The 20741-nt window shown below is 39.1% G+C and overlaps 1 protein-coding gene across 2 annotated transcripts in view; it reads left to right on the top strand.

Moving 5' to 3' along the window:
- FAM83B (family with sequence similarity 83 member B) overlaps window positions 1-20741 on the top strand; it is an 89718-nt gene that overhangs the window by 10630 nt on the left and 58347 nt on the right. For both annotated transcript variants that reach the window (XM_073000401.2, XM_078386438.1), the window contains exon 2: window positions 4693-5196. In XM_073000401.2, the coding sequence (XP_072856502.2) occupies window positions 4753-5196 (444 nt within the window). In that variant the 5' untranslated portion in view covers window positions 4693-4752. The remainder of the gene's footprint in view (window positions 1-4692; window positions 5197-20741) is intronic.

Genomic DNA, 20741 nt, shown 5'->3' with positions numbered 1-20741 from the left:
AGCTGCACTTCCAAGTCTTAATGTTCTGATTTCTTGGCTGCAGTTACTATTTGAATTGATGATTGAACCAAAATAAAGAATTTTATTTAATATTCACTTGTAAATCTGCTTTTGAGTTTTCTTCCTTATTCATTAATAAATGTTTCCAGCCATTGTTTTTTTGTTGTAAGTAATATACGGCCATCCATATATTTTAAATTATCAATGTTTCTCCTACCAGTTTGCACTCCTCCTTATCTGAATCTAACCCATCTTTTGGTATATAGTAATACATTTGCATGGGACGTGGTGGCACTGCGGGTTAAACTGCAGAAGCCTCTGTGCTGCAAGGTCGGAAGACCAGAAGTCGCGTGTGAGCTCCCGTCACGTGTCCCAGCTCCTGCCAACCTAGTAGGTAACGGTGGTAACGGTGTTACGTGTCTAGTCACACTGGCCACGTGATCACAGAAACTATCTATGGACAAACGCTGGCTCCATGGCTTGGAAACGGGGATGAGCACCACCCCCTAGAGTCAGACATGACTGGACTAAATGTCAAGGGGAACCTTTCCCTTACCTAATACATTTGCATATAGAGTAGTACCTCGGTTTACAAAATTAATGCATTCTACGGGATGTTACATAAAGTGAATAATTCATAAATTGAAACGTGGATTGCTATAGGAATGGGGGCGGCTCTACAAACTTCCAGGCACAATGCATCCTTGGGAAACTTTCTTCGTACTCCAAAAAACCCCATAAACTGAGGCATTATTTTCCATGGATTTTGCCCCATAAACTGAAAATTACGTTAACTGTGGCATTTGTAAACTGAGGTACAACTGTAGAATTAACAGAAAAAGGAGATAAAATGCATCCTCATTTTACATCTTTGCTAGTGGGAAACTGTTTTGTTCTCCATATTCTGTCTTAACATTAACCTCTTGTCCAAAGAACAAGTTACACATCAGAGTAATCAGATCGGCACACCTATTTATACTATAACAATATATACTTTTTCATGATGTTCACATGCAACTAATAATAACTAAATTTCTTCTGAAATTCTTTGGCATGCTTCAGTAGCAAGCATACATTTACATTATAATTTCTACTGCCTCTTTCTTTCTTAATCCACCTTGGACATCTGAAACTTTTTGCTCTATGTTCCAGTTGTATTTGTCTGCAGTGCCAGACTTTCCTTTTGTCTCTGCACCTCAGCAGTTAATAATATTTATCTTTAATTCTCTTACCTCATTACCAGTAGCACCATTCATACTTGCCCTTTGCTCTTTCCCAGTAGTTGACTGGGTGTCTTCTGATCTGGGAATCTCATCTTCCATACCTATCTCATGTTCTGAATTATCTCATCATAGAGTTTTCTGGATATTCATATTTGTAAGTAGTTTGATACCACTCAAGTATCACTGCCATCATTTATGGAAGATCTTCCCTCACAACTGACATTTTTAAAAGCCTATCTCTAGTCTTGCAGTTTTATTACTATTTTTAAGTCCTGCTGGCTGTGGTTAGAGATTTTATACAGGTGAGTAACATGAAACTGAACCCAAACAAAATTGTAGTTGTGATGACTGATACCATAGCATGATCGGTTGTAACAGTGGCTAGGAATGTGGCTGATTGAGCTGCATCTTGTTTGGTCATAGTTTATAGCAGGAATAAGTAAAATTTGGCCATGCAGTTGTTGATGTACTGCAGCTCCCACCAGCCCTACCTAGCAGATATAATAGTGGAGAATGCTGAGAGCTGGATTCCAATATCCTCTTGAAGCCACACCTCACATGCCTGGCATACGGCTTCAGTATTTGACTGTTACAGTATGCTGTACTTTGAGCTATGCTTGAGCCACAGTTGCTATAGAAGGCAATCAGTGCCTGTGTTTGAATGTAACTCTAGTCTGGGGTATGATCTTCAGACCCTTCATTTATTCTTTGTTTCCCCTCATGCTTTAGTATTGATTGTGCTGGCAGTGACTGATAAGAGAGGCTGACAAAATCAGGAAAACTATGCCTTGCCCAATTCAATACTAAACCATTGTTTTAAAATGGTTGTAGATGCCATTCTTGGGCACTTGGATATTGCTGTATTGCAGCTCCCAGCATGCCCATTCTGCATTATAATTCAAGATAAATTCTTCCTGATTTAGGCCTCTTGTATTTTGTACCTTCTCTATGGCCCAGTTTCACAATAGAGGTGAACCAAGATCCCATGTTTATCATTATTATTCAAGAACTTTGTTTCAGTAAGGGTGTATGTCTATACTGCCAGTCACTGATCTATATCTGATTTCTCTTCATTAAATCCAGTGGATGAGCATTTCCTGGATGTATTTTTAAGATTTTTCTGTTTAGGTTGATGTACTGTGGCCGTGATTTAAAATGTTTAGCTTATTTAAATTATTATTTTAATCCTGTGCCAATATTTTTAAATATTTAATATTCTTTCTTTGGACTTGCTATCAAATATGAGCTTTATGGAGCTGAGACCTTCCAAACCCTCATAATGAATACATATAAATCATTGCTACCCACTATATAGACTATTCTCCTGCCAACCTAGCAGTTTGAAAGCATGTAAAAATGCAAGTAGATAAATAGCTACCACCTCGGTGGGAAGGTAACAGCGTTCCGTGCCTAGTCGCGCTGGCCACGTGACCACTGAAACTGTCTTAGGACAAATGCTGGCTCTATGGCCTGGAAACAGGGATGAGCACTGCGCCCTAGAGTCAGACACGACTAGATTAAATGTCAAGGGGAACCTTTACCTGTATAAGACTATCAGCAGAGGAACAACCTGACTTTAAACCAACTAAATAATTTATCTGTTCTTCATATTTGAAATCTATATTGCAGTACCTGAAATGAAACTTTTGAGGATACAGTGTATTCTAGTTTTCAGTGCCAACAAAATCAGAATTTCCATCTCCTAAAGTTGTTGCAGATAGAGAAATATAAGAGGGGATCGACACTTTTGATGGAAGCAGAGGGATCCAACAGAAGTACACCACTGGAGGAAAACAACCCTCTTATGTGTGAAAAGAAACAGTGTAATTTTACTCATATATCTAACATGGGATAAATATACTCTGGGAATTATCGTGAAGTTACGCAATTATAACTTTTCCAGTAAAATTAAGTTTCTAGTTCAAGCAAATTATTTCTAGGTAGAGAACACCAGAAGTGGTTTACGGTTCCCTTCCTCTGGGGGTGTCCTGGGATTGTCCAGATTGCTCATGACTACATAGGCTGGTCCTTCTCCCTGGAGGCACAGTGGGGATTTAAACTCCCAACTTTGAGCACTTCCTGATATCCAAACCACTGAGAAACATTCCTTCAAGTTGCCTTCTATTTTTTCTTGGTAGAGGGATAGCTAGAAAAGTTTTTATATTGAAATAGAAATTATTTGCTAACTTTGGAAATCAGACAGAAGAAAAAATCCTTGGATGTTACTAGATTTTGCTCAGGAAGACAAGAGATGGCACTTCGGTGTGATCTACTGAAAAACCTGCTCTTTATGAAAAATGAGTCCTGAAGATTCATCTTTGTTACAGTGTCACCATTTCATTAGGTTAAACCAGTTAACATTTACAGATGCAGAATAAAGATGTGATATATTCAAATCCTATATTTATATTTGGTTCAGTGCCTGCTAATGACAGTTATCTTTTCCCTTATCTTGTATCAGAGGATATTGAGTTTGGTTAGAGTTGACTGCAGGCTACATGGATTTCAGAGGAAAGAAAGATTATTTGAATGTATGCAGATTTTAAATATACTGATCACCTCCTTCCACGGACATCCTTTAAAAAGTCCCATCTAGTTGGTGCTTAGCTACTTTGAAGGCCTTATCCTTTTTTAACATTCCCTCCCTTCATCAAAATGTTTTGATTAAAAAATAATAGTGCAGGTACAAATTATTGCTTTTGGGAACAGGGTGGATAACTATCATCATTTTGCTGATTCAGTACCTAATTCAAAGTGTGGGAGAGAAAAAGTTCTTAAGAGTTGATTGTAAATTATTCATGTCAATGATGAGAGTTAGTTGTGAATGTAAGCAGAACGTGGATTAGATCAGCACGGGAAAAACTGATGAAGAGAATAGCACTGGAAACTCAGAAACAGGTTCTGTATAACTGGGTGTGGGATGTAGATGTTTGCTATCACTTATGTGTAGAAAAAAAGCAAAAGAAATATTTAAAAAGACAAAGTTTATAGATACAATTCTACTTGGATAGCATCTACACAAGTATATGTAGGGTTACAGGTTTTTCACATTTAAATAAAATTTTAACAACAATAGAGATGTGAACAAACAAGCAATCAGTTGTCTGGAACTAGCATATATTGTGATGACCAAAGATTCTAACTGTGCTCATCTCTTTAAATCATTTGGGAGTCCATGCTGTGATACAAAACAGAAATGTAGTGTGTATGGACCATTGTATTCCTCTACAGCCAGATAACGGAGGTATTCAAACCAACCCCCTCCCATTTGTTAACTTGTAGCCTATTGCTTACCTGTAGTCTGTTGTAGCAAAAACAGCACAATGAGTCTCCTGTGTTGTCTTGAGAACTATTTTGCTAACGCTTTCATGGACTATAGCCCTCTGCTTCTGCATTTTCTAAGTGCCATGCAGCTCTTCATTGTTTTTGTAGCAACATTTCGACTGACTTTTTTTTTTTTAAATTTTAGGTATATTCTGTATTGCATGAATGGAAGTTTAAGAAGTCTTGCCACTAAATAACTGTGAAAATGGAAACCTCATCTCTGCTTTCATCCTTGCACGATGAATGCAGATCAGACAACTACCTTGAACCACACTACAAGGAATGTTACAGACTTGCCATTGATGTACTAATTGAACATGGTTCAGAGGCTTATCAAGAGTTTCTAGCCAAGGAAAGGTGCTCAGAGTTTCTAGCAGATGATGAGATTAATTATATATTGAACACTGTTCAGAAGATCCCCCAAAATACAGTTTATGCTTCTGACAACACTGTAGATGATACCTCTTCCTCGGGAACGTATTGGCCTATGGAATCAGATGTGGAAGCTCCTAATCTTGATTTGGGTTGGCCTTATATAATGCCTGGGATTTCTGGAGGTACAAACATTGAGCTGCTCTTCCATCCTCCACGAATACAACCTTTTACGATAAAGGAAACTATCCGGAAGATGATAAAAGAAGCAAGAAAGGTAAATATTTGCAAACCTTTTAAAGTTATTTTTTTTTATGATATATCAATGACATACTGATTTTCATTGGGAGTTCAGATCACTATCACATCAAAAAGCAACATTTTTAGAAATAGCTTGTGAATGTTTGTGAAAGCCTCTTGTAAATGTGGCTATCTTTAATACCACAGAAGTGTTAGAAACATTGATAGCAAAATACAAAGGAACATGAAATAGGCAAAAGAAGGAATTTGGGGTCAAATAAATGTGTTATGTTGATGCTTCCAGTTTAGTTTTTGTGCTTTAAAATTATTTGTGGAGGGCTAATTTGGATCAAAGAAGGGGGATCCACATTTTTAAGCCCACAGCTAATTCTTTCTGGGGCTAATAGCAGCTTATTGGGTGCTTGATAGCATAAAGAGTGAATTGCTGCACCTTCCCACAGACAATGGCACGAGGTCAAATGAGGAGTGGGTAAATGGTGCTTTGACAAAAAGAAGTTCTAAATATTGCACTATACTGTAAAACTTTGAAATCTCCTTATTTTCTTGAATGGTTCAAAGAACTTCTAACTTGTGTTGATTCCAATGGAGGAAACATGTTTTTACCTCTCCTACAAGAAATCAATTCGATTGGCTTTAAATGTAAGATAAAAAAATCAGTTTTAAAGCAGGAAAGCATGAGGTAATTACAGTTCATGCATATTTGTATTTCATCTATGTTGATATTTCTCACTGTGGTATCTAATACTAATTCTGGAAGTAGTGGCTATTAGTGTTTTAAGACATATTAGTGATATAGAGTCTTGCAGGAACAGGAGTGACATAGAGCTGTCTAGTCCAGTGGTCCCCAACCCCTGGTCCATGGCCCGGTGCCAGGCTGTGGGCTTTGCAGGACCGGGCTGCGGAAACAGATCTCCCGCCTCCCTCGCACACATGCACGATGGTTGTGGCACGCTCTCAAGCATCTACAGGTGAGCGGGCACATTCATGTGTGGGCATGGCATGCTAGTGGGTGAGTGGGGCATGTGCGCGTGAGTGTGCCACACCCACCTGCAAGCACGGCACATCCATCCACACATGTGCATGAGCACACCAAGCCCGTCCACGAGCGCCCACTTTGATCAAGAAGATCAAAGCTGTTCGTTATGTAAATTGTCCCTATTCAATCATAAACATCAAAATATTGGAGCATAAAAATTTGTTTCTCTCTTTATATCTCTCATGTTGAATCCTCCCTCTCTTTTGACCTCTTGATGTAATGCTTTAAAAAGTAGGGACACTTTCATTCCTTCCCTGTTGTTTGCATAACATTCCTCTACCTTGATATGTGCTTTGCACTCATCTGTTTGTCATAAGATTTCCATTTAATTTTGGCGTGGGAGGTTGAGTGACAGCATTTTTAAAATTTAGATCCTTCCTTTGGAATACATCTATGAACTGACATGGAGCTCTGGATTGAGCCATTATCATTTTATTTTGATATCTTCTGTTGATTTAAGTGATCAGTTTGATCAATGGTGCCATTGCTAGCAAGTAAGTGACTAGGAAAGACGTATCCCGGAAGCTTGTTTAGCTACTGAAACAGTTCTATGACTGTAACATTGAGTGGCAAAATTGTCTTAAGCTGTAGCATTAAGATAATGAATCCTTTTGAGCTGTACAGATCACTTGGGTACTTTGGGACATTTTTGGACAACCTTAAAATGGAAGCAAGAAATCTATTTGAATGCTGTATTATATAATGTAACCATTAAATTATTATTATTATTATTTATTTAATTTATACCCCGCCTATCTGGCCCACCGGACCACTCTAGGCGGCTTCCAAATATAAAATCAAATAATAAAACATAGACAAATACATAATAATCAAACAAGGACAGCAGTAAAAATTAAAAGGAAAAGTAAGAAAAAATCCAAGAGTTGGCTGGAGGGAAGGCCTGAATAAACAGCCATGTTTTTAATTGGGTTTTAAATTATTATTTGTTCAGGGTTGAAGATTCAGGTCCCTCTTAAACAGTTGTAAATGGTGTTACAATGGTGTTCCGGATTAACCTTCGCTATACGAAAACATCGCTGTGCGGGTAAGTAAAACCTATTGGAACGCATTAAACTTAGTTTAATGCGTTCCAATAAGTGTGTAAACTTACCCCTCCAGCGATGTTTTCGCTCCGGCAGCCATTTTGGAGCCGCCGATCAGCTGTTCGGCGGCTCCAAAATGGCCGCCGGAGCCCTAATCGTCGCAAAGCGAGTGCGGCGATTGGGGCTGATCCGTATAGCGATCCCCCAAAAGGGATCGCTATACGGATTTTTCGTTAAACGGTGCACTCGTTAAGCGAGGCACCACTGTATGTTTTTTCAGTGTACCCTTTGAGAAAATAGTTTTGTAATGTTTTGTCAAAGGTTGTTTAGATCAGTGACATTTCTTTTAACTGGGTAGGTGCAACAAATGCATTATCCAGACAAAGAAAGACCTAATACATTAATTATCTTTGTCAGTTAGCATTTTGCTTTCGTCAATAATTTAACTTACTTTATGACTTGTGGCCAAACTAATAATTCTGTTTTTGTGTAGCTTTAATTAGTATGCTCTTTCTCTATGTAAATAGCTTTAAGGAGACTTGAGCAACTTCGAGTCTGTTTGGGCTGAAAAGTGGAAATTAGGTCCCTGCAGAAGACCTAAGAAAAATTGACCTTCAGATGTTGCTGTTTGCAATCCAAAAGAAACTTCTGCTAATACTGATGGAAAAATATTATCTGAAACATTTTAGCCTTCACTGTAAATTTCATAGTTGATCCAAGCTTCAATATACTGTATTTGAAAAATCAAGGCCTGGTTTCACTGCTTAAATAAATTGGGAGAAGAATAGTTTTTTAAAAAATATCTGGAGATGGATCTCTTTTTTTAACTGTTTTCGATTGGTGTGTGCATCCTTACCTCTGCTGCGGCCATCTCGGTCTCCCCTCTGGTGCCGCCTTCACCACCTTGACCTGACCTCTGCTGCCATCGCCACCTCTGGTGCCTCTGTTGCCATCTCCAGTCAGGTGGCTTTGTTCTGCTGGGACAGGGGTGGTGGAGGAGAATACTATCTTGGGGGGGAGGACAAGAGGGAAGGGAGTAGAAAGGGAAAGAGTGGGTAAGGGATGAAGGTAGGAAGGTACAGGGGCAGGTGACTGGTGCAGACACAGAAGTTGGGAAGGATTTGGAGCAACCGAGGAGAAGAAGTTGGTTGAAGGACAGGGCAGGAAGGGAGTAAGAACTGGAAGGGAAGGGAGACTGGGCTTGGCTAACTGTTGGTTGTGAATTAGCTGTTTTGACCAGTGCTGACTTTTTCAGCAAGCAGATCATGGTGCTTTTATTCATTAATTCTTGCTATCTGCTGCAGTGCTGTATGAGATAGCAGAAATTTAAAAAAATGAATGTGAAAGCGATTACACATCCACCTCAGAATAAATGGACCTCTGGTGGAGGAGCAGAAAAACTCACTTCTGTGGAATATTATTCTGCACATGCATGTACCTCATATGTACACCAACATTTAAGCCTTTTATTAAAAAGTGGAAGTCAATACATAGCAGTTTTTATTGTCAGAGCCCTTAGACAAATCCACATCCTGTAAGAAAACTAGGAGATATTTCGGTTTCAGTCGTTGGTTTTTCTATTTCCTAAGATCAGCCAAAAGAGCTGGTATACATACTCAGAAGGATATATAAAATAATATTAAGCAGACACCATAGGGCCTATTGTAAAAATAAGGACTTTGAGAAAGGACTTAAGGGTAGAAAAAAAGGTTAATATGATGTACGTGTTTTTAAGTCCTTACCTTAAATTATAGGAATAAATTATTGTGTTTGGATAAGTCCATCAGTAAAAACAGGTAAGAAACATACCTTGAAACACAATAACTTCTAAGCGCAATTAAATAATTAAGAAAAATTACAGATAACTACAGTATATTGTTTTTCATGCAGAAAAGCCAGTATTGTTTCTAGGGATAATCTTTCCCTCAAATACTGAATATCACATTTTATCAGCTGTGGTGTTTATCACTGATTAGAGAAATGACAACATCATATACTCATATTTAACTACCCCTTAGGTGCAAACAATGGACATTGTTCTTAAATCTTTCAAGAATCATTCTGAAACATGCAGGATTTCTTGCTTTGATGAGTTATTTGGGATGTATTTGTGGTGTCAAAGATTACATGAGTTTGAGGAATTTTACTGACGATGTATGCTCCCAACAGTTTCTGATTTACTCTCTTGGAAAGAGAGAACATGAGCAAGCTTGCTGAAACCCATGCTGATATCTGTAAATAATCTGAAAATGGATGATATGATGAAATCAATGTAACAGTGATGAAATAGCTAATGAAATAATACACCAGCACTTTGCCTACAGATTGTAAAGAGATTTAAAGATAGCATATGTTTTGACTTCCAAATACAAAATAATTGCAATATGACATTTCAGAATATAGCAATGTCTTTACAGCATTTTGGAGAAGTCTAGTATCTATTCAGAGACAATATATTTCTCATTTGTGCTTGAGAACAGCAAGAAAAGGAGTGTACTGCCTCCATATGTAGCCTGTAGGTTTCCCCAGAGGCTTCTGGTTGGTTGCTGTGTAGAATGTGGGGCTACCTAAATAACTCTTTCTACATCATTCTGAAAACTAATGAATCATGTTGCTTACTATAAGATTTTTGCATCCTTTTTGATCTATTGCTTGAAGTTGGTTGTTATACATAATAAGGTCTTTTAACTCTGAAATTGTCTGTCATGGCAACCCCATTTGGTTCAGCCATTATGTTTAGATGTGTTCTTAAAATCCTGCTACTTCAAAGGTTTTGAGAATCAATGATTATTAGGTATGTTCTTAATTTTACCAGCTAGTTTGATTCCAAGCTTTATTCTCTTCCTTATTGTTTAGTCTTTTATTTTATTTTAATGGGTATTTGTATCTTCACGGATTGCTGCCTTATCGTGGTGCAGGAGCTTGAGTAATTCAGAGAAGCTATGGGTGATGCCGTGCAGGGACACCCAAGACGGACAGGTCATAGTGGAGAGTTCTGACTAAATGCAATTCACCTAGAACAGGAACTGGAAAGCCACTTCAGTATCTTTGCCAAGAAAACTCCATGGACAGAAACAAAAGGCTAAAAATTACGATGCTGGGAGCCCATCAGGTTGGAAGGTGTCCAACATGCTACTGAGGAAGAGTTGAGGACAAGTACATGTAGCTCCAGAGCTAATGAAGTGGTTGGGCCAAAGCTGAAAGGACGCCCAGCTGCGGATACATGCCTGGTAGTGAAAGGAAAATCCGATGCTGCAAAGAAAAATACTGCATAGGAACCTGGAATGTTAGATCTATGAACCTTGGTAAACTGGATGTGGTCAAACAGGAGATGGCAAGAATAAACATTGACATCCTGGGCGTCAGTGAACTAAAATGGACAGGAATGGGCAAATTCAATTCAGATAATTATATCTACTATTGTGGGCAAGAATCCTGTAGAAGGAATGGAGTAGCCCTCATAATCAACAAAAGAGTGGGAAAAGCTGTAATGGGATATAATCTCAAAAATGATAGAATGATGTCAATACGAATCCAAGGCAGATCTTTCAACATCACAATAACCCAAATTTATGCACCAAGCACCAATGCTGAAGAAACTGAAATTGAACAGTTTTATGAAGACTTACAACACCCTCTAGAACTGACACCAAAGAAAGATGTTCTTCTCATTATAGGGGATTGGAATGCTAAAGTAGGGGGTCAAGAGATAAAAGGAACAACTGGGAAGTTTGGCCTTGGAATTCAAAATGAAGCAGGGCAAAGGGTAATAGAGTTTTGTCAGGAGAACAAGCTGGTCATCACAAACACTCTTTTCCAACAACACAAGAGGCGACTCTACACATGGACATTACCAAATGGGCAATACCAAAATCAGATTAATTATGTTCTCTGCAGCCAGAGATGGAGGAACTCTATTCAATCAGCAAAAACAAGACCTGTGGCTCTGATCATGAGTTTCTTATAGCAAAACGCAAGCTCAAACTGAAAAAAGTAGGAAAAACAACTGGGCTAGTCAGGTATAATCTGAACCAAATCCCTTATGAATACACAGTGGAAGTGAAGAATAGATTTAAGGAACTACGTAGATTTGGTGGACAGAATGCCTGAAGAACTATGGATGGAGGCTCGTAACATTGCATAGGAAGCAGCAACAAAAACCATCCCAAAGAAAAGGAAATGCAAGAAAGCAAAGTGGCTGTCCAATGAGGCCTCACAAATAGCAGAGAAGTGAAGCAAAACCAAATGCAAGGGAGATAGGGAAAGTTACAGAAAATGGAATGCAGATTTCCAAAGAATAGCAAGGAGAGACAAGAGGGCCTTCTTAAATGATCAGTGCAATGATACAGAGGAAAATAATAGCAGGGAAAAACCAGAGATCTGTTCAAGAAAATTGGAGATACTAAAGGAACATTCTGTGCAAAGATGGACATGATAAATGACAAAAATCGGAGAGACCTCGCAGAAGCAGAAGACATCAAGAAAAGGTGGCAAGAATCCACAGAGGAATTATACCAGAAAGATCTGGATGTCCCAGACAACTAAAATACTGTAGTGTGGTTGCTGGCCTTGAGCCAGACATCCTGAAGAGGTAAGCCAAGTGAGCCTTAGAAAGCTTGGCCAGTGGAGGTGATGGCATTCCATCCAATTATTTAAAATCTTAAAAGATGACGCTGTTAAGGTGCTACACTCAATATGCTGGCAAGTTTGGAAAACTCAGCAGTGGCCAGAGGATTGGAAAAGATCAGTCTACATCCCAATCCCAAAGAAGGGCAGTGCCAAAGAATGCTCCAACTATTGCACAATTGCACTCATTTCACACGCTAGCAAAGTTATGCTCAAAATCCTACAAGGTAGGCTTCAGCAGTATGTGGACCGAGAACTCCCAGAAGTACAAGCTGGTTTTCGAAAGTGCAGAGGAACTAGAGACCAAATTGCTAACATGCACTGGATTATGGAGAAAGCCAGAGAGTTCCAGAAAAACATCTACTTCTGCTTCATTGACTATGCAAAAGCCTTTGACTGTGTAGACCACAGGAAACTATGGCAAGTTATTAAAGAAATGGGAGTGTCTGACCACCTTATGTATCTCCTGAGAAATCTATATGTGGGATGGGAAGCAACAGTTAGAACTGGATATGGAACAACTGATTGGTTCAAAATTGGGAAAGTAGTACAACAAAGCTGTATATTGTCTCCCTGTTTATTTAACTTATATGCAGAATACATCATGCGAAAGGCTGGACTAGATGAATCCCAAGCCAGAATTAAGACTTCTGGAAGAAATATCAACAACCTCCGATATGCAGATCATACCACTCTGGTGGCAGAATGTGAGGAGGAATTAAAGAACCTCTTAATGAGGGCAAAAGAGGAGAGTGCCAAAAATGTTCTGGAGCTCAACATCAAAAAAACGAAGACTTCTGGCTTGACGTCGCGACGAGAGAGCAGCAGGAGGACTGAGCTCTGTCCCCTAGGCTGAATTCTGACATGTTTAGGACACCCCAGGGTGTCGGAACCACCCCGGAGAGGTGGTGAACTGGGGGGAAGCCTGTTGATCACGGCGGGGATGAAGGTCACCCCCATTCGATCCAGAAAACTCCCTAATCAGCCAACGGGCAGAAACAAGCAGCGTAGCCTGCTTGAAAGTCGTCGGCAGCCGGCTAAGAGAAGCAATGATCAGCATCTGGCATCAGTGTTACTATCGGATGAGATATATTTTTACAACTAATTGCTTATGATTACCCCTGGAGAAGACAATTCCTATATACAGAAAAAAGAACCTGCTATCAATCTCAGTAATTATAAAGCAGTAGTTATAAAGTGAAAAAGAGAAATCAGAGAGGGAATTACTTAGAAAGATGAAAAAGGGGAAAACAAGAAGGGGCCCCTTAATATTGAAAAACATGTATATATTTAACATCAGGAATTGTAAAAGGGTATATCTTTTATATTAAAAAGGAGAATTAAATTGAAATAAGGGAGCCCTAATCAGGGTAAAGATGTAATATGGTGGTTTTTCATTTTAGGTAAACTAAACTAGATATAAAGCTGGGTCATGGATCTGGAACCACTTTCAATAAGAATGTTATTAGAAGACCTTGAGAATATTGTACAATATGAGAGTAATATTATGATAGTAGTCATATTATATACTCAAATATGTACATGAATGGTTTGAATGTTTGAAAGATGTTTGGAATTTGGGGGGACAACCGGGAAGACACTGAGATGTAAAAAACAAATAATTGTAAGCAAAGCATGTAACACGATGTTTGACAAGCACAAACCAATATAGATAGATTGAAAAACTAATAAAATGTTAAAAAAAACTGAAGATCATGGCCACTCGTCCCATCACCTCACAAATAGAAGGGGAAGAAATGGAGGCAGTGACAGATTTTACTTTCTTGGGCTCCATGATCACTGCAGATTGTGACAGCGGCCATGAATTTAAAAGATGTCTGCTTCTTGGGAGGAAAGCGATCAGGGCAAAGTCTAATAGAGTTTTGTGAAGAGAACAAGCTGGTCATCACAAACATGCTTTTCCACAAACCCAAGAGGCGACTCTATACATAGACATCACCAGATGGGCAATACCGAAATCCGATTGATTATGTTCTCTGCAGCCAAAGATGGAGAAGCTTTATGCAGTCAGGAGAAACCAGACTTCGAGCTTATTGTGGCTCTGATCATCAGCTTCTTATAGCAAAATTCAAGCTTAAACTGAAGAAGGTAGGAAAGACACTGGAATAGTCAGCAGAGACATCACCTTGCTGACAAAAGTATGCATAGTCAAAGCTATGGTTTTTCGAGTAGCAATGTATGGAAGTGAGAGCTGGACCATAAAGAAGGCTGACCGCCAAAGAATTGATGCTTTTGAATTGTGGTGCTGGAGGAGACTCTTGAGAGTCCACTGGATAGCAAAGAGAACAAACATGTTAATTTTGAAGGAAATCAACCATGAGTGCTCACTGGAAGAGCAGATCCTGAAGCTGAGGCCCCAATACTTTGGCCATCTCATGAGAAGAGAAGACTCCCTGGAAAAGACCCTGATGTTGGGAAAGTGTGAGGGCAAAAGGAGAAGGGGACGACAGAGGACAAGATGGTTGGACAGTGTCATCAAAGCTACCAACATGAATTTGACTCAACTCCAGGAGTCAGTGGAAGGCCTGGCGTTCTCTGGTCCATGGGGTCATGAAGAGTCGGACACAACTTAACAACTGAACAACAATTTATTTATTTATTTATTGCATTTATATGCCGCCCATCTAGACATAGTCTACTCAAATGTGTTTGGGTTTAATATTGTTGTTCAGTGCTTTGCCGGTACTTGTTTGCTATATACTACTGGTAGTTGCACAATTTGTCGTACCTGATAACGTGAGGGAATACATCTCATTTGTCCAGTCAGATGCATGTCCAGACATGTAACTGAGATGGAGCCCCCATCTCATCAATTAAATACAGTTAAATACAGTTAGTCACAGCAGGTTATGCAAAACATTCATGAACGTCAGTAGGATTCTGACTGAAGTGTTTTAAAACAGACAAAAGTGCATCAACTGCCCTCATTCATGTTTTCTGCAACTTGAAGTAAAACATAGTACATATTCACATCTGTTTTCTTATTAACCCCCATCAGACTTTGAACACAGAGAGTTGGACATGATAAAATAAAGCTGGCCAGAAGAAAATAGTCAAATTTGCATTCAAAATTAAACTTACTGGGAGCATAATGGAGGGGCAGGAGAAGATCAAGGACTGTCTTCCAGGAAAATATTTCTGTTTGTTGAACTCAGTATTTGAACATTCTCTATATTCTGCTTTCCCAAGTTTGTTGTAGTCTAAAAAAGTAACAAAAATAAAGCCTAAGCTCTTTAAATGTTGTTCATGTATTGCTCAAATATGAGAGACTGCAGTGGAGAACTGTCTGTTCTCTTTTTGAAGAGGCAGATGTAGAAAGAATGGAATGTTTTTACCAAGTATGTCAGGGTCAGTCTGGTACTTACATAATTGCATATGTTCACACACGCACTGGATTTTGCTTTTGAAACTTCTGGAAGAGTAGCTAGCTGTTCGCTAAAAGTTTTGCGGTGAATAATTTTGATTAAGCTGAATTAATTGTGAATTAATTGTGGTTCTCAATGTTTCCTTAAAAACATTGAGAACCACATCTGTTATGAAGTTGTTTTCCTTATTGCGATTTATCAAAAATCGTTATGTCCTTTAGCAGTTACTGAAATTAAGTAGGAAAAATCCCCAGTGTTGAACTGGGTATCTGTTTCATATTTTAGTGAAATCAGACAGTGGATATTAAGTATTAATGTACAGTTCCGATACTACCTCTGTAAATGATGTTTATTGAACTTCCACTGAACTTTTCTAATCATCTTAGTAGGAGTGGTAAGTCAGTTTCTTTATCTGGAAGGCTCATTTCAGTTTTTAGGAGGATGAAGAAAATAGGCAAGAAGTTCCATAAACACTGACCTTGTATTCTTATCAGAAAAGCCATTAAAACCATATCTGATGTAATTCAGAAAGAATCTGAGTTAAGTGTATGTCATTTTCCTGACATTAGTTCTGAATTTCATGCCTGCAGCATTTCTCTATAGACTAGCAGCAAACTATAATTTCTTTCACATATCACAGAAATGTTCCAGGAGTAGTGCTAGTGAGTCCTAGCCATCATACATTTGTAAAAAACAAAAACAAACAAAAAAAACCCTGAAAAGGTTCTGGTCTGTATTATGTTAGGGGAAAAGAGGGATTATGCACAGAAACTCTACATGCATATACCGTGTTTCCCCAAAAATAAGACAGGGTCATATTAGTTTTTTTCTCCAAAAACACATTAGGGCTTATTTTCAGGGGATGTTTTATTTTCTTCATGTCTTCAATCTACATTTATTCAAATACAATCATGTTATCTTCTTCTGGTTGCTGCACAATGGTGGAGGGCTGGGTTTCAAACAGCTGGGGCTTATTTTAGGTGTAGGGCTTATATTACAAGCATCCTTAAAAAATCATACTAGGGCTTATTTTCAGGTTTCCATATTTTTCCATGTATAAGACAATACTTTTGTCTAAAATCTTTAGACAAAAATATTGAAGGTTATCTTATACATGGAATTAAGCCGAGGAGAGAACAAAAACAAGTGGAGGGGAAAGCAGGAATCAAAGCGATCCTGCAGTGTTTTATTCCCCGCTTTCTCCTCCTTTTGTTAAGGCTTAGCAAGTGGAGGGGGAAAGCACAGGGCTTAACAAAAGGGGTGGGAAAGGGATCAAAGCAATCCCATGAGGCACGAGAGGGAAAGGGATCAAAGCAATCGTGCAGCTGCACAATTGCTTTGATCCCTTTCCCCCTCCTTTTGCTAAGCCCTGCTTAGATTTCTTAATTTTCTGTTAGAAAAGCTGGGGTCATCTTATACATGGGGGTGTCTTATACATGGAAAAATATGGTATGTCTTGTTTTTGGGAAAACAGGGTAGTTGTACACTTTGGGTGTATAGATGAAGAATGATGTTATGTTTTACTATGTTACTTACTATCTCCTCTTACATTTTTGCTATATGTGCAATTATTAGTTGGGTTTGCTTTTTGAAGAGCAGTAAGCAAACCATATAAGAGCGAGGGGAAGATTAAAACTTTTTGAAGGTAAGCAGATGTAAATACAGTGGTGCCTCGCTTAATGAGCGCTTCGCTTAACGACTAATCGGCATTAATGAGTTTATTACCCTTTCCTAGCACAGGATGCCTGTGCTTACAAATACGATCAGATCATTTCTGCATTTGAGTTCCATTGGGTGATAAATTCAGCCTCAGCATGAGCAGATTGAATGAAATTTCACACTACTGACATCCAATACAAATGGCGAGTTCAGTGACAGAATCTTGGCTAGAATCCTGCTAAGCAGCATTGGAAGATAAAGATTGATATCCTGCTGACACAATAACATGAAATCTCCCACTTGCAGAATCCGAGATCAACATTAAAAGTACTAGATTTATGCTTACATGATGAAGTCTTAGATACTTTGGAATGTGGATGAAATAAACATTAAACTGCTTATGGTGCACTAATTGTGTGTGCCATTCGAAAGCATGCAAATGCGAGTAGATAAATAGGGACCACCTCGGTGGGAAGGTAAACAGCGTTCCGTGTCTAAATCACACTGGCCATGTGACCACGGAAAGATTGTCTTCGGACAAAACACTGGCTTGAAGAGCGGGATGAGCGCCGCCCCCTAGAGTCGGACACGACTGGACAAAAATTGTCAAGGGGAACCTTTACCTTTACCTAAAGAGGATCCCATCTAATACAGGGAATACACTTAGAGTAATCATTTTCAGTGTTTCAAAAAAAGAAGGAAGAAGAATTAAAAATGAACTGCACATAAATTGAAATAAATGTCAACAGACAGTTACATTTTGTCTGAAATTAATAGAGAAAAGAAATATTTAGAAAATAATAGCTTCCAATGGAAAAAAGCATTATATTTAGTTTATTATGTACTGTGCTTTGGTTTGAGTGATGATATACTCGTAAACTAGAAACCTGATTATGTAATTGTAGCTTTTTAAAAAAAATATTTAGATGCATTCCCTCAACAGATGGCAATAAAAGTATGTGTCAGATGTTAAAATACTTAGCAAAAATCATTGTATGAAAATTATGCCATTTGAGATTTAATTAAAAGGATGTATCTTAAGCATTGCTGCTAAACATACTTGGAGAAATTGAACCATTGTCAATAGCACTTTATGCTATAGGTTTTTCTTGATAGTAGTTTCTGTATACATTTCTAGCAATACTGATACCTTATAGAAAAAAATCTGGGAGATTTAAGCAATAAATGTGTTATTCTATCTAATGAATGGGGTCATAATCCTTTAGTATTTCAACCAACTTGCATTTCTGTAAGAATGTATAACTTACACAAGCCTTGACCACTCACTTAAATCTTACTGTACATATAGTATGGTTACTAACAAACTGTAATAATTTATTCATAACAGGTTATTAGTGGTCCAATTACAATTGGATCAGAGCTACTGTAAAACAATACCTCCAAGACCCAAAACTAGAAGGATACCATACTTGATGGTACTGAAAACCACCAAGAGATTTAGCAGAACCAACAGGGATACACTAGCCCTATCTTGTTTCCTGGCGTTTGTCATTCACCAAGGTGATCAAAGCTATCCCATCTCCTAAACAGGCTTGACGCCAGATTGAACAGGATCTTAATAATTAGTCTCATCCATGAACACTTGGAGCTGAGAAGCCACCACACACTTCTAATACCTTGTCCAGGAATAGAATATTAGAGACTGGTCATTAGTTACTTGATACAGCGGGATTCAAGTAGCACCTTCTCATCAGCAGTCTTACTACTGCCTTCTTTAAGTATCCCAACCTGGTCATTCATTCTTCCTCAGCTGCATTTATTAGCCAGGAGGAGCAAGGGATCATGTCAAAGCCCTGGCAAGTGGCTGGGTTCTTAAGTATTCCCACCTCTAAAGTAGAGCCAAGTTAGCCCCTTAAAGTGAACTACATTTTTGAACATAGTGCACAAATGTGATGGAAGCTGGAAAACAGACAGGTTGGATGCTTTAGTTAATGCAGGCCTTTTGGATATAACTTTGGCCCCTTCTGGTCCCATGATAATGGATACTTTTCAATTTCTGCAGTCTAAGGTGGCTCACATCCTGTCTGAACTCTTGCCAAGCTTGTTTCTGACAGTGCTTCTATCTACGCCCTGCTTTGGCCTCCTTGGAAAATAAGTGATTTACAGATTGCCTGCTTGACTCTGAATATTCTTTGTGCATCCCGTGAAACTCTGCTCTGTGGTTTGATCTGCTCTTGCCTTGGACTCCCTTAATTCCTACCAGGTAACATTTGCTGCCTCCAAACATAACACCCCACTTCTGCTGAGGCTCCAAGTTCCAGTGAGTCTAAACCCCACAAGGTACTGATCTGACCAGAGCAACGAAGAGTTCCTTCATACTCTTGTCACTCATCTTGCTCAGCTCGGAAGGCCAGGTCCAGAGTATGTGCCCTGCAACGTGGCTGGGGTCATGTTGGCAAAATTAAAGGGAATGGGGAAGAGAGAGCGAGAAGGGAAAGTGTTTTTACAATGTACTTTAGAGATTGGCAGGTTTATTTCAGTGTGAACTTCCATGGATCAAAATCCACTTCTTCAGACCCAAGAAATGCAAGTACATGTCCTCTATATTTCTCAATTTCCCTGTTGTGGTGATAGTTCAGATCATCTGAGGATGCAGATAATAGACGAAGGGAAATGCCTTGTTCATGGGACTGACAGACTGTTAATTGCTTGAAGTTACAGGACCTAGTCAGGTAGTAGACTAGATGCCAGGTTACAGAAGTTAAGAGTTGTTTCAGGGACAGAGGTCAAAGGCTGTCAAGGAAGACAATTATTTTATGACTGTAAGATATTTCAGAAAGCTGAGTTACTAAGAAGGCCTGATATCTATTTAGATCCTTAGAGGTGTACTGGAACCTGTTTCTGTAGCCAGTTTCTTCTCTCTCCCTCTTGAGTCTTCCTTCATAATGTTTCCTCCTCCCCCCTGAAATAACTACTCTGAGATAGAGAGGTTCAAGTGTTCTGAAATTGTGGTTTTTTTTAACGTGGCCATTCCTGATGACAGATTTGTGCCCATGCCTTTGTACAAAGATCGTCCTTTTAGTCCTGTGTAAAACCAGAGGGGCACTGGTGGCAGAGAATGGCATAACTTACATTAGAGAATGAACAGGTTAATAAATCCCTGTGTTGTGGTTGACATTCTTGGAACACTTGATGTCAGAGTAGATGTGGGGGCAAAATGCCATTGAGGTTTGCGAGAGGATCTCGTTGAGACTAATTTGGCTAGCTTAGGACAGGATTTGGGGGGGGGCAGTACACCAACAGAGCCCCGTTGTGTTCCAGGCAACCTCTTTCAGGTACTGTAGGCAAACTAAAGCCCAGCAAGCTGTGAAATGGAACAGCTAGTGAGGATGATGGGATCTTAGCAGATATCTACAAGTCTGTCTCTCCACTCCCTAGGTTTGCTGTTGCGTAGGCAGTCGAGATTGGCAAAGCTAAGAGAGAGTGACCCCACCTCAGCTTCATCTATCCAGGTCGCTGTAATATAAGCCAGACAGTGTGCTCATCCAGGATCAAGCCATGGTTGTTGGGGTTTATATTCTTTCTTTCTTGCTTGCTTGCTTGCTTGCGTGCACGCACGCATTGATCTGGCATTTAGCAGCAGCACTGTCTGCCACCAAGGATATCCTAGTTACTTGAACTGGGAGGCAACTTAAGGGCAACCAACCAACACCCTGTTTCTTCCCTTTTTCCCATGATAACCAGTTATTTATTGTATTCAAGATGTTCGAATGTTTAAGTTTGCAAGGTTTTTCCAGCATTGCACCAATGATTGTTTTTTTAAAAAAACGAACACAATATATTCACCGTT

This window comes from Pogona vitticeps, chromosome 1 (genome assembly GCF_051106095.1).
Source record: "Pogona vitticeps strain Pit_001003342236 chromosome 1, PviZW2.1, whole genome shotgun sequence".
NCBI classification, from domain to species: Eukaryota; Metazoa; Chordata; class Lepidosauria; order Squamata; family Agamidae; genus Pogona; species Pogona vitticeps.
Note: the sequence above shows the minus strand (reverse complement) of the source record. Positions and strands in the feature narration are given on the sequence as shown.